Source organism: Panonychus citri, unplaced genomic scaffold (genome assembly GCF_014898815.1).
Source record: "Panonychus citri isolate SS breed McGregor unplaced genomic scaffold, ASM1489881v1 Contig00085, whole genome shotgun sequence".
Taxonomy (NCBI): Eukaryota; Metazoa; Arthropoda; class Arachnida; order Trombidiformes; family Tetranychidae; genus Panonychus; species Panonychus citri.
Window position 1 is genome coordinate 13,357 of NW_026515490.1, and position 15,438 is coordinate 28,794.

The window sequence follows — 15,438 nt, forward strand, 5'->3', positions numbered from 1 at the left end:
CGAGTGGACCAAGCAAAACGTATTCTTAAACCGTTTGTCCTTCGTCGACTTAAAGTTAATGTTCTTAAACAATTACCCAACAAAACGGAACATATTAAAAAGTGCCCCATGGAAAATGAACAAGAATTCAAGTATATGGAACTCGTTGAAAATTATACTGAGAGTATCGATATAGTGGGAAAAATATTTACGAAAATGGTGGTGACGAACCTGATGAGAGTTTCAAGTACACCGAAAGGAGCAGCCATGTTGATGGAATTAAGGCAGCTAATCATCCACTTCTACTGAGAAGATATTACGATCTGAGCAAACTTGAAAATGGCCAAGATCATCGTAAAAGAACCAGCTCATCGTGATGCCAGAGTTGATTATGTCTTTGAAGACATGGAAGTGATGAATGATTTTGAACTTCACAATTTATGTTGTAAACATCAATCATTAGAGAGATTTAGATTAACCAACGATTTTATCCTCAATTCTGGTAAATTCAAAGCCCTTGACGATTTACTGCCTTTCTTTAAGAAACGAATCAATTGAGACCAAGATAGCAATTAGTGAAATAATCGTTATAACGATCATCTCATGTAGATTTACATGTTCATGTATATGAAAGTTTTACTTGATGTTATTGACAGAGAAACTGTTTCTGTGCAAATTCAAACAAGTAGGATCGCATTTAAATGGTTTAATTTTGTTCACATTTTATATGATGTGAGTGCTTACAACAAATATTTAAATTATACGAATGATTAATTGCTTGACATTCAATATCGATATCAGTATCTTCTAGCTCAATTTCTCGAAAGAACCTTTAATTATTAATATATTTCGCTTTTTGTCTAACAAATGGTCATTTAGCTCATAGAGATGCTTACAGTCAGTTCATTAAATGTATTATTAATACATTGTCTCAGTGGAAGGAAATTTTCCGTTCACTTTTAATTACGATTCCATTGAAAACGAAAACCTAAAACCAGAATTTTTGCTATCAATCGACTCAATTAATTAATCAGCTTCATAAACAATCATCTAATTTATCCGTGTCATGTCAATAGAAAAATCACAAAAAAACATTTATTTTCTGAATACTCATTACCAAAAGGTTAAGTTAATCACTTGATAAACTTATTAGTTCAGCTGAATTTTAATTCTATTTAAACTCGTTGGAACAAAACTCTCTCAATTTTTGTTCAATTTAATTAATCAACAAAACGATGACTTTATTTAAATGACTGTATAACTTTACACATCAGCAATTTCTGTATCAACAAGTGAAAATTTCATGTAGAAAGAGTATTAATTAGATTGTGATCTTAGTTCGTTTTATCACTAATACAATTAATAGTCAATCAGAATTGTGAATTTGAAAATTTATCATGAGTTGCACCAAGTTTTCAACTTTAATTTTATTTTTAACTGTATTAACAATTTCCTCGTTCATAAACGTCATCATATCACAAGAAGGCTCGTATGAAATCAGTGTGTCGACCAATGTACCGTTCAACGAAGTTCTTAAAATCCACAATGGGGAGGTAGGTACCGACACATCACAAAATGTCATTAATTATCCTCTCGAAATCGAGAAAAGCAACATGCTGTTTATGCTTGCTGCTGGCGGGACTAAGGTTCCTGCTGGTTTTGGCCAAGGCCCTGGTGCTGGTGCTGGTGTTCCTGTTGGTTATGGCCAAGGCCCTGGTGCTGGTGCTGGTGTTCCTGTTGGTTATGGCCAAGGCTCTGGTGCTGGTGCTGGTGTTCCTGCTGGTTATGGCCAAGGCCCTGGTGCTGGTGCTGGTGTTCCTGTTGGTTATGGCCAAGGCTCTGGTGCATAACGATAATAATAAGAATAATAAGAAGCAACAGTTGAATTCGAGATACAATTGATATTGAAATAAATGATAAATGAGATATTGTAAAAACATGTGTAACTCGAATTTCATTCATTACATTGCAATAACACAGAATCGGTTCTTTCTCGAAGACAACATGTAATTCATCAAATTTATTTGTACAGAGTAGTAGTAGTTAAACAAAACTCTCAAGGAAATTGTAGCCTCTAAAGTGTTGAATTTAGTTGAATCAATTATTTGTCGACTATTGATCTTGCCAAAGCAGATTCTCTTTCTTACGTCTCTTTCTTTTGTTCTTTCTCTAACGAGTAAACCACAACTTATGGCAACATTTAATAATATAAATCTATCAATAGTATATATTTGATAGCGACCCCAGTATAACTTTTGCTTTTAGTTAATAACCACTGAGTTGTATTGTGACTGTGAAAAAAGTTCATCATGAATTTTATCAAATGTTCAACATTTGCTTTCTGCGTTATAATATTTTCAATTTCTTCGTTTATAAATATCGTCAAAACTGATAATAGTAATCAGCCTATAGACAAATCGCTTTCACAAGATTTAAAACTTGTGACTGATCAATCATCTCCATTTAGTGGGGCTGGTGGCTATGGTTCTTGTTAAGGAGCTGGTTCTGGTGCGGGTGCTTGTTTTGGTACTGAATATTTTGTACCTAAAGCTAGCTCTGCTCCTGCTTTGGTGACGGGCTCTCAAACTCGTTTTTCAGTCATTTATGTTTTTGGTTTATTCATTTTTTGGTGCACGAGTTTAAGTTTACCTCGTTTAAAAATTATTGATTCATGCTTTCTCTTAATATTATTCAACGTCTCAATGAATAAATTATTGTATTTTGGGGATAAACTGCTTGAATCGTGAATCTATTTATCGATCGTTCGAATTATCGAAAACGAGTCCAATTATTGGAAAAGTTCAAGCTACACTATAAAATTTCAACCTTTCTAATTTTAACTTCAAAATATAATTTAATTAAACTTCGTCATATCACAAGGAAGGCCTAATGCTACTCACCTCGCTGCTATACTTACTCAGAATGTTAAAGTCCCGACCATCAAGAATAGTGGAGGTAACGTCACATCACAAAATAGTACAATTGGTGTTGATTATAACATAGTTCATGAATTAGATAACTAGTTGATATGTTTTCTCAAGTAAGCGCGAATGAAGTTAAGGCTGGAACAATTGACATGGCGATGGCTATTCAAGAAACTGAAGTTCTAAATACAAAATAACATGATGATTGGTTCATTCATTTCCAAGAGTCAATCCAAACTTATCCCATATGTTGATTACTGAATTGTTAGTGAATTGCAATAAATTTTTTCTTGAATAAATATGTTGATTCGTATTACTCTTAGCTATCGAAGCTCATAATCATTATTTACTTGATTTACAAATTGATTCAATTTAAGCCCTTAATGGTAACTAAGTGTGACTATTAAAAGAACATGAAAATTGTCCACCGAGAAAATGTGACTTACAAAATTTTGTATAATTAAAATTAATAAACTAATTCTAAAATAGAAACCATAACTTTTGTTATGACTTTTATGGTTTTACGATAATTCGGTTGATTAAAGTTTTTACGAGAGATCATCATTTCTATGGCGAGGTTTCATGGAAATTGGTAGGATTGAAGTTGGAAGATTTTTATCAATTTACAAACTGATTTTATTTAAGTTGTTTAATTTAATAATTATCATGAATAATAATTAACAATCAAAATGATTTTCTGGAGAAAAGTATTAACAGTTTTGTTGTGTTGTCATGAAGCGAGATGGAAGTTGAGACAAACCAAGTGATTGTAATTCATTTTTAAGTTTGTCAATTGTATCAGCCGGTAGAGTTGATTGTCGAGAGAGGATCCAAGCATCATCTGAGTTAAACAACAAACAATTTACATGAAATTAAATGTTAACCTTTTTCAGTATTGAATACTGATCACTAATTGTTTGTATTATGATAATAGACTAGTACTTACTGATATTGAAGAGACCCAAGATATCGTTACATGAGACAATTAAAGCGTAATTGGTGTAATCAGTATCAACGACCCAATATTGAGCTGCTGGAGAAACTATTTCGAGAAAACAATTCATTGATTATTATCTATGAATTATTAATAACAAACAATTAGACAAAATTAATACACTTACGAGGGAAAAACTTGACAGCCAAAACATTGTCCTTGTCAGTTGGTTTTCCAGTACCAACATTGAAAACTGATTTATCTTGATTATTGATTCCACTGTTGTTTACAATCACATTACCAGTCGATTGTTCAAGTTTGTAATTAGCTTGGACACATCGTTGACCTTTTTCAAAGATCAAATTGGTTCGTTCAATTTCATACCAGGTACCAAGGAACTGGTCAACAATTAAGCATATGATTATTTTCTCGGACTAAATTGGTCACAATTTAATTTTCTTACCTCATTGATTTTAAATGGTTCAGCCAAAGATTTAGTCTCTGGACATTTACCTGGTGTAACACTTTGAGCGATCTCATTTAAATTGGGTAATTGTAAATTAGTGTAATTAAATAGATTGGGAAGTAATTGTTGAAGCTGTTTGATTAATTGTTGTGGATCTAATTGAGCTGGAGCAGCCAATGTTGAGGTAACAAGGGCCAAAGTAAAAACATTGATCAAAATAAATTTCATCTTTAACGATTTTGATTCACTTCTAACCGCTGACAATTACAGTTGACAAGTTGACAATTAACTAACTACAATCAACTCCTTCCATGTAAATATATAAAGTCCATGTAATTATTGCTTGTCATTGCTACTCTTTGTTTACAGAGTATCTTAGCTATTAATAATTGCTAGGTAATTGTTACACTTGGAAAAGGGTAAAAATTACAAGTACAATTTAAGACAACAATACTAGACAATCAACTGGTAAAACTTATGATTGTAATTAGCTGATTGTGATTCTCGGAAAAAAGTAATCACTTTGTATCTGTTATCAAGAGTAATATGATTTACAAATCAATTTGAAATCTTTATTTTAAGTTAGTCAAATAAATCATGTTATGTTTCTAACTGATTTAATCTGATTAACTTGATTTTTTACCCCATCAGCCACAATCAACCAGATAATTAACTGTAGCAATCATTAGATTTGGGTTTGTTGGTTATCATTGTTGGTTTTTTTCCTGATTAACTGATTCATCAACTGATTGAATTAATCTGTATATTAATTTTTTCATCAGTTAAGTCATTGCAGGGGAAACAATTAACTGATTGTTTGCAGGTTCAAGGTTTTTTATTTATATTGTTGTTGTTTCAATGATAGACTGATTGATTTGATTCAGTTTGAAAATTATCAAGGATTGAAAGTTATGGGAAACATAACTCAAGGATTGACAATTAACAATGTTTTTAATTTGTATTGTTGATATTAATTAATTGTTTGAATATAATGGTTACCGAGAGATGGAAAAGTTTTTAATTATATCAACACATCAATCAAAGGTTATCCTTTTGATAGTTTATTAAGCATAACTGATAATTACCGAATCAGTTAAATTGACAGTTAACGGATAAAGTCACAGTTAATCAGGAATTAACAAAGACAATAATGAAAATTATAATCAAGTTAATTGTTTGCCTCTCAATTGCTGAATCATTTATTTCAGCAGCTCCAACAACAAGTGAAAAAGATTGTGGTGAGTATTGTTATTTGTTCAATTTAACCAGAATTTTTAAAATTAAAACAATCAACTAATTACCACGAAAAAATTAACTAATTTCAGTTTGTGGAGTGAAGTGATTAAATCGAGGATCCGAAATGGACACAAAGTCAAAGGTAACAAATACCCTTGGATGGTTCAACTCAAGTAAGTTAATCAAATGAATACAAGTAGAGTTTACAATCTGATTAATTGTTATAATTGATTCAGATCGTATACTGATCGAGATGAAAGTGAATACTTTCAATGTGGTGGCACATTGATTGACAATCAACACATAATTACCGCCGCTCATTGTTTTGAAAAAGATGATGGATCTTTCCTTGAAGCTAAGGATGTTGATGTTTACATGGGGACCAAGAACTTTATTGAAGAAGATGAAGATGAAGCTTATTCAGTTGAGAAGCTCTGGATTGACCCTAAATATGACGGTGACTCCTTGGGTAATGATTTCGCCATTATAACTCTGGCGGAAAAAGTTGATTTCACTCGGCACATTGGACCGATTTGTTTACCCACGACAGCCGAAGGAGCCGATCAGTTTACCATTGCTGGTTGGGGCAAGACAAGTTCAGGTAAAAATGCTCATTCTGCTACTAGATTGATGGAGGCTGTGGTCACTTTAGTTCCAAGTAAGTGTTGATTTTTATATTAATTATTTTCAATTTGTCATTTCTGACTAGTAAATGGGTTTACTTACTGTTTTTACTAAGGGATGAATGTGAACAATTGGCACTTAATTGGTTGGAAAAACTGAGCCGATGCGGTGAAATCACCTGATTTCAATGTAACCGAGTTAATTGCTGAAACTCATTTGTGTGCAAGAAATATAATCACTGGTAGCGATACTTGTGCTGGTGATTCTGGTGGACCATTGATGTATCTTGGACAAGATGACCGTTGGTTCCTGATGGGAGTTGTTTCTGGTTCATGGGTTGATTGTGGTGTTGATAAAAATGGTGCATCATTTTACACTAAATTAAACTATTATGAAGAAACAATCAAGTCTCAAGCTCCATCAGCTTGTTGGCGAGATATTTGATTGTCACTTAAATTGTATATGCTTTCAATAAATATATTTAAACTAAATACAGTCTTTTTCCTTCGGATTCATTATAATTAACCTTTTTTTCATTCGAATTAATTATCAATATGCTCTTACTAATACAATCAGGACTATACAGCCACGAAAAATGAGATGAGAACAAAAATTGTGACTTATAAGCATAGAGAGATAATTTTTTTCTAATTGTGATTACATTTTTCTATTACTTTCCATCTAAATCAATACAATTTCTCTTTTAAATTTGATTAAATTATCTCTTTATGCGCAATTGATATAATTTTTGTTCTCATCTCATTTTTCGTGGCTGTATTTCTTCATGTGATTGTACTGATTTTCATAATCTTTCGGTGTAATCATTTCTGAAGCAATTCTACACCTTGGATAATTTTTTTTATAACCTTCGATGATTAATTTTCTTTCTGGTGTTTTGATGAACAATTAGAATTAAAAATCATCTCCAACTTATGAGATCGAATTGGTACAGATCAATTCCTTTGAAAAAAAGTTAATTTAGAAAGAAAAGGTCAATTCTAATGAGAAAACAGAGATTAAACCTCTTCAGCCCTGAAGGAAAATTAATTTGAATGAAAAAGGTTTATTTCTAAAGAAAGAAGGTGAATCCGGAGGAAAAGACTGTAATAACTGTGGAAACATAAGTTTCATATTGGAAACAAATTTGTTAATCAAATTTAAAGTTTTCCGGTCACTTGACATTGGTATTGAAATAAAGATAGCCCTTGACTTCACTTAGCTGTTCAATTTTATTTAATTTAGGATATTCAATAATTAGAACGATAATAATCAACACATTAACTCGAGATATAATTCGAGCAGAATCTAAACGCATCCAGCAAAACCAATACCAGTGCAAAGAACAGATCATTCTAAATTATCCTACTAGAGTTCTGGTCATTGCTGTTCTCACGAACAAGTTGTAAGTTTATCAACAAGAAAAGTGTCACTAAGAAAAAAAATAATGTGAAAGGAGGATGGTCACCGAATTTTAGTTTTGAGTTGAAACTTTGTATATTTGTAGGGCCACAAATATGAAGTCCAAATATATATAGTTTTCTGATCTGATCAGTAGTTCCGAGAAAATCGAGTTCAAGTTAAAACTTCAAGTCGCTTTTCTCAGCAACGATAAGTTTTAGATCATGAAATTTTATTTTATCGACAACATTTCATGTTGATGTTATTGACTGAGAAACTGTTTCTGTGTAAATTAAAATATTCAAATAAAAAGAAGTTTCATTTTAATCAAAAAAGTTAATTAGGTTTGACTCTTTAGATGCTACGACATTTATCGAAATCAATTGGCAAAACTCAGCATTCGTCGATTTACTAGAGAAAAATTTACTTTTTTCAATTCTAAAATACAACTAATAGTCTTTGTTACGATGATCTATTACCATTTTTCGGTATATTGTCAATAAAAGACTCACAAAAAAACATTTATTTTCTGGATTCTCATTACCAAAAGATTTAAGTTAGTCATCTATTAAACTTATTAGTTCAGCTGAATTGGAAGTCTATTGAAACTCGTTGGAGTAAAACTCTCAACGCAATTAGTTGCTAAAGTTAATTTAATTATTTTCGTTACCTGTATTTCACTGTGACACAAGAGAAGTTGATGAATAACTGCATTTTTGCATAAAAAGGCATTTATTTGATTGTTATCCCAGTTCATTTTATATCATTCAGTCTATTTCCATCACTTATAGAATTCAATTAAAACTGTGAAAAAAGTTAACGATCAGTATCATGAAACGTTCAACACTTATTTTATTTGTTTTCATATTGTTACTTTCTTTGCTTACAAAAATAGTCAATGTTGATGCTAGTATCGATCTTCGAACAAGTTTGGGTGAAACTCGCGATAAGCTGGGTAATTTACTCAAAAGTCCACGGGAGGATGCAAACACGAAGTTTGTTGGAGAAGTAACTGCGCTCGTAGGTAATCTGTCTCAGGCAAACCCATATAATAAAATTTCTGGCAGCCATGCCGTTCAAGGCGGTATTCAAGTAAATGCTTCAGCTACTATTTCTCCCAATAACAGTGATCCATTGTTATCCGTTATCCATAACAGCCAACTTTCATATGATCGAGGTGCTGGATATGTTGTTGGTCGCGATGATCGTTCTCGATTAAATATGGCTACAGTAAAGTAAAATGCGAGATTTAAAAGCAGATTAACTTTAAATAATATAAAGATCTGTTCATCGAGATACATTTTGATGCATTGGTTAGAGTAAATAAATAAATTGTTTGATTAATCGTCTAGTTGATATTAACCAATCGCGCCATCGTTTCCTCTCTTAAAAAGAATCAATAATAAAAACGTTGAAGATGAATAATGAGCTGATACGATAATCGATAAACTTAAACATAGTCGGTAAACATACGAGATACTCAATTTGTTAATGTTAATAATTCGCTATCTTGATTGTGAGACGACAAAAGGAAGATGCAATCAACACAATGGTTACCTTTGTTCAAATAAATATACGTTTAGCCCATTAAGTGATCAAATTCACTTTTAATTAGTTGAAAACAACAGCGAACAGTGTTACATTTTGTCACTAATTAATCAGCTTTATTAGAATTGTCTATTTTTCCATATCATTACATGTGATAGAATTAACAAAAGAACCATTTCCTTTCTAATTAATTGGTAATTGAACGACTAGTTTTGAGTTGGAGATAATCACTTGACAGTTTTATTAGTATAACCTATGGCCAGAATAGATGAGACTCTTCGCAAAAATCGCTATAACTATTGAACAGTAATGAATTTTTTTCTTAAATTTTATATTCGAATAGTACAAACATATAATTAAGACATAAGATGAAGGTAGTTCAGTCGAGAGCTCTGGATTGACCCTAAATACCCACGACAGACGAAGGCCGATCAGTTTACCATTGCTGGTTGGGGCAAGACAAGTTCAGGTAAAATGCTCATTCTGCTACTAGATTGATGGAGGCTGTGGTCAATTTAGTTCCAAGTAAGTGTTGATTTTTATTAATTATTTTCAATTTGTTGTTATTTCTGACTAGTAAATGGGTTTACTTACTGTTTTTACTAAGGGATGAATGTGAACAATTGGCACTTAATTGGTTGGAAAAACTGAGCCGATGCGGTGAAATCACCTGATTTCAATGTAACCGAGTTAATTGCTGAAACTCATTTGTGTGCAAGAAATATAATCACTGGTAGCGATACTTGTGCTGGTGATTCTGGTGGACCATTGATGTATCTTGGACAAGATGACCGTTGGTTCCTGATGGGAGTTGTTTCTGGTTCATGGGTTGATTGTGGTGTTGATAAAAATGGTGCATCATTTTACACTAAATTAAACTATTATGAAGAAACAATCAAGTCTCAAGCTCCATCAGCTTGTTGGCGAGATATTTGATTGTCACTTAAATTGTATATGCTTTCAATAAATATATTTAAACTAAATACAGTCTTTTTCCTTCGGATTCATTATAATTAACCTTTTTTTCATTCGAATTAATTATCAATATGCTCTTACTAATACAATCAGGACTATACAGCCACGAAAAATGAGATGAGAACAAAATTGTGACTTATAAGCATAGAGATAATTTTTTCTAATTGTGATTACATTTTCTATTACTTTCCATCTAAATCAATACAATTTCTCTTTTAAATTTGATTAAATTATCTCTTTATGCAATTGATATAATTTTGTTCTCATCTCATTTTTCGTGGCTGTATTTCTTCATGTGATTGTACTGATTTTCATAATCTTTCGGTGTAATCATTTCTGAAGCAATTCTACACCTTGGATAATTTTTTATAACCTTCGATGATTAATTTTCTTTCTGGTGTTTTGATGAACAATTAGAATTAAAATCATCTCCAACTTATGAGATCAATTGGTACAGATCAATTCCTTTGAAAAAAAGTTAATTTAGAAAGAGAAAAGGGTCAATTCTAATGAGAAAAACAGAGATTAAACCTCTTCAGCCCTGAAGGAAAATTAATTTGAATGAAAAAAGGTTTATTTCTAAAGAGAAAGAAGGTGAATCCGGAGGAAAAAGACTGTAATAACTGTGGAAACATAAGTTTCATATTGGAAACAAATTTGTTAATCAAATTTAAAGGATTTTCCGGTCACTTGACATTGGTATTGAAATAAAGATAGCCCTTGACTTCACTTAGCTGTTCAATTTTATTTAATTTAGGATATTCAATAATTAGAACGATAATAATCAACACATTAACTCGAGATATAATTCGAGCAGAATCTAAACGCATCCAGCAAAACCAATACCAGTGCAAAGAACAGATCATTCTAAATTATCCTACTAGAGTTCTGGTCATTGCTGTTCTCACGAACAAGTTGTAAGTTTATCAACAAGAAAAGTGTCACTAAGAAAAAAAATAATGTGAAAGGAGGATGGTCACCGAATTTTAGTTTTGAGTTGAAACTTTGTATATTTGTAGGGCCACAAATATGAAGTCCAAATATATATAGTTTTCTGATCTGATCAGTAGTTCCGAGAAAATCGAGTTCGAAGTTAAAACTTCAAGTCGCTTTTTCTCAGCAACGATAAGTTTTAGATCATGAAATTTTATTTTATCGACAACATTTCATGTTGATGTTATTGACTGAGAAACTGTTTCTGTGTAAATTAAAATATTCAAATAAAAAGAAGTTTCATTTTAATCAAAAAAGTTAATTAGGTTTGACTCTTTAGATGCTACGACATTTATCGAAATCAATTGGCAAAACTCAGCATTCGTCGATTTACTAGAGAAAAATTTACTTTTTTCAATTCTAAAATACAACTAATAGTCTTTGTTACGATGATCTATTACCATTTTTCGGTATATTGTCAATAAAAGACTCACAAAAAAACATTTATTTTCTGGATTCTCATTACCAAAAGATTTAAGTTAGTCATCTATTAAACTTATTAGTTCAGCTGAATTGGAAGTCTATTGAAACTCGTTGGAGTAAAACTCTCAACGCAATTAGTTGCTAAAGTTAATTTAATTATTTTCGTTACCTGTATTTCACTGTGACACAAGAGAAGTTGATGAATAACTGCATTTTTGCATAAAAAGGCATTTATTTGATTGTTATCCCAGTTCATTTTATATCATTCAGTCTATTTCCATCACTTATAGAATTCAATTAAAACTGTGAAAAAAGTTAACGATCAGTATCATGAAACGTTCAACACTTATTTTATTTGTTTTCATATTGTTACTTTCTTTGCTTACAAAAATAGTCAATGTTGATGCTAGTATCGATCTTCGAACAAGTTTGGGTGAAACTCGCGATAAGCTGGGTAATTTACTCAAAAGTCCACGGGAGGATGCAAACACGAAGTTTGTTGGAGAAGTAACTGCGCTCGTAGGTAATCTGTCTCAGGCAAACCCATATAATAAAATTTCTGGCAGCCATGCCGTTCAAGGCGGTATTCAAGTAAATGCTTCAGCTACTATTTCTCCCAATAACAGTGATCCATTGTTATCCGTTATCCATAACAGCCAACTTTCATATGATCGAGGTGCTGGATATGTTGTTGGTCGCGATGATCGTTCTCGATTAAATATGGCTACAGTAAAGTAAAATGCGAGATTTAAAAGCAGATTAACTTTAAATAATATAAAGATCTGTTCATCGAGATACATTTTGATGCATTGGTTAGAGTAAATAAATAAATTGTTTGATTAATCGTCTAGTTGATATTAACCAATCGCGCCATCGTTTCCTCTCTTAAAAAGAATCAATAATAAAAACGTTGAAGATGAATAATGAGCTGATACGATAATCGATAAACTTAAACATAGTCGGTAAACATACGAGATACTCAATTTGTTAATGTTAATAATTCGCTATCTTGATTGTGAGACGACAAAAGGAAGATGCAATCAACACAATGGTTACCTTTGTTCAAATAAATATACGTTTAGCCCATTAAGTGATCAAATTCACTTTTAATTAGTTGAAAACAACAGCGAACAGTGTTACATTTTGTCACTAATTAATCAGCTTTATTAGAATTGTCTATTTTTCCATATCATTACATGTGATAGAATTAACAAAAGAACCATTTCCTTTCTAATTAATTGGTAATTGAACGACTAGTTTTGAGTTGGAGATAATCACTTGACAGTTTTATTAGTATAACCTATGGCCAGAATAGATGAGACTCTTCAAAAATCGCTATAACTATTGAACAGTAATGAATTTTTTCTTAAATTTTATATTCGAATAGTACAAACATATAATTAAGACATAAGATGAAGGTAGTTCAGTCGAGAAGCTCTGGATTGACCCTAAATACCCACGACAGACGAAGGAGCGATCAGTTTACCATTGCTGGTTGGGGCAAGACAAGTTCAGGTAAAATGCTCATTCTGCTACTAGATTGATGGAGGCTGTGGTCAATTTAGTTCCAAGTAAGTGTTGATTTTTATTAATTATTTTCAATTTGTTGTTATTTCTGACTAGTAAATGGGTTTACTTACTGTTTTTTACTAAGGGGATGAATGTGAACAATTGGCACTTAATTGGTTGGAAAAAACTGAGCCCGATGCGGTGAAATCACCTGATTTCAATGTAACCGAGTTAATTGCTGAAACTCATTTGTGTGCAAGAAATATAATCACTGGTAGCGATACTTGTGCTGGTGATTCTGGTGGACCATTGATGTATCTTGGACAAGATGACCGTTGGTTCCTGATGGGAGTTGTTTCTGGTTCATGGGTTGATTGTGGAGTTGATAAAAATGGTGCATCATTTTACACTAAATTAAACTATTATGAAGAAACAATCAAGTCTCAAGCTCCATCAGCTTGTTGGCGAGATATTTGATTGTCACTTAAATTGTATATGCTTTCAATAAATATATTTAAACTAATATATAAATAATAATTGTGGAAGATAAGTCTCATATTGTAAACAAATTGATTAATCAAATTAGATTTTCATCTGGACTCATCTTTTGTACCATAACATCACACTTAACATTTTATAGTAAGAGAAAACCTCTTCAGGCTCTTATGTTACTTGTAAGGTTGAAATTAGTAAAACGAAATCAAACTTAATATCAATTTAAAAGTTCCCGTTTTTATTCATGTATCATAGACACTAAGATTCATAGTTTCTTGATTGTTGAAAGGGTCACTTGGACTGAGAACAATGAAAATTTTCATAATTAGAATGAACTTTTGGTTCCAAGTTAACACTAACAATTAACCTTTATCAAACAAATTTTACTAATTTACCTTGATCAACTTTTTCCTTTTGTATCGAAAATTCTGTATCAAGTCTGTGTCAATATACAAAGAAGTGTTCAATTGTTTTCAGAGAGAATCTTATTTGATTATGCAAATAATGAACTTTATTTTCAATACATGAATAATCATCTGGAGCTGTGAAGCAGATAATTAATGATAGAAACGTTGAAGTGAACTATCAATAGACACAAATCGATATAATTAAACAATGTCAATAAACACAAGAGATAGTCAATCTCAATAATTCGTTACTTTTGCTTGTGAAACGATCTAAAGAAGACCATTGGTCAGTTGATAGTTTACAAGATTTATTGAGCATTACTGTTTCCGTTAACCGAAATGAATAGCTAATTCGTTAATTAAGTGAGTAAATTAACTTCCAACTAACGAAGACAACATCAAACAGTATTGAATTTTGTCACTAATTAATCAGCTTTGTATCAATAAGAATGATCTATTTTTCAATATCATGTCATTTCATGTGATAGAATCAACAAAATAACCATTTCCTTTCTAATTAATTGTTAATTGAACCACAAGTTTTGGGTTGGAGATAATCACTTGACAGTTTTATTAGTATAGCTGAATTTAAACTCTATTGAATCGTTTAAACAAAACTCTCAACGAAATCGTCACCTCTCAAATGTTAAATGTTAATTAACCTTCCTGGTCGCAAAGTTTTATTTTATCTGTGTCCCTATTCAACTCTACATATCAGCAACTTTTATTAGATAAACATCTAGAGAAACTTTCACCGGAAAGAGTATTCATTTAATTGCTATTATTAATTTCATAAATTCTAGCTGTTTTGACTCTATTTCAATTGAAGTCAACCAACTTTGTCACGAGTAAAACTATTCTGTCTGAATAACTGAATTCTATGAATTATCCATTTAAAAAGGGCATTCATTTGATTGTTATATAATATATAACTAATATTTATTTGAATATTTTAATTTGCACAGAAACAGTTTCTCTGTCAATAACATCAAGTGAAACTTTCATGTAAAATGAGTATTCCAATAATTGTGATATTTTCAAATAAGCTTTTTTATGGAATTACCATCCCATGAGCTTGAAATGCGTTCTATCACCAATGACCTAAATTACCTTGATCAGACAGTAATAATTTTTGAGAACGAAAACTTTCTATTATTAATTGACGATCACGAATTTATTGAATTATTTTGATCATTAATAAGCATTCTTAATTAAACAACTTAAATACGTAAAAATAGCAATAATAATAGTTGAAGCATTTTCTAGGACACCACCTCGAGTGACATGGTCTCCGACAACCACACTGCTTTCTGCTGAGCTTAGCTTAGCGAATCATAGTTATGAGGTCAGATATTTCTTTAATAAACGCCGAGTTAGGGTTTTGGACAGTCCTCTCCATATTTTTGTCCGAAAGACCTGGCATATCAGCGCCTGTCCCAAGACCATTACTATTATCAGTTTTGATGAGGTTTGAAAACAAGGAAAGCAACAATATGATAACATGCAAGGTAAATGTTGGATATTTAA

The 15,438-nt window shown here is 31.6% G+C and overlaps 2 protein-coding genes across 2 annotated transcripts; one reads left to right on the forward strand and one right to left on the reverse strand.

The window, feature by feature from the left end:
• Positions 1–3,514: 3,514 nt before the first annotated feature.
• On the reverse strand, positions 3,515–4,586 carry LOC128387402 (apolipoprotein D-like). Its single transcript, XM_053346594.1, has 4 exons — positions 4,301–4,586; positions 4,025–4,235; positions 3,850–3,945; positions 3,515–3,744 (listed from the first exon to the last, which is right to left on the reverse strand). The coding sequence occupies exons 1-4, from the start codon at positions 4,529–4,531 to the stop codon at positions 3,614–3,616; spliced, it is 669 nt and encodes a 222-aa protein (XP_053202569.1). The 5' UTR covers positions 4,532–4,586; the 3' UTR covers positions 3,515–3,613.
• Positions 4,587–5,453: 867 nt separating this feature from the next.
• Positions 5,454–13,534, forward strand: LOC128387404 (tryptase-2-like). The gene is made up of 4 exons (XM_053346596.1): positions 5,454–5,545; positions 5,629–5,712; positions 5,776–6,197; positions 13,155–13,534. Exons 1-4 carry the CDS (start codon positions 5,454–5,456, stop codon positions 13,484–13,486), a joined length of 930 nt encoding a protein of 309 aa, XP_053202571.1. The 3' UTR covers positions 13,487–13,534.
• The last annotated feature ends 1,904 nt before the right edge of the window (positions 13,535–15,438 follow it).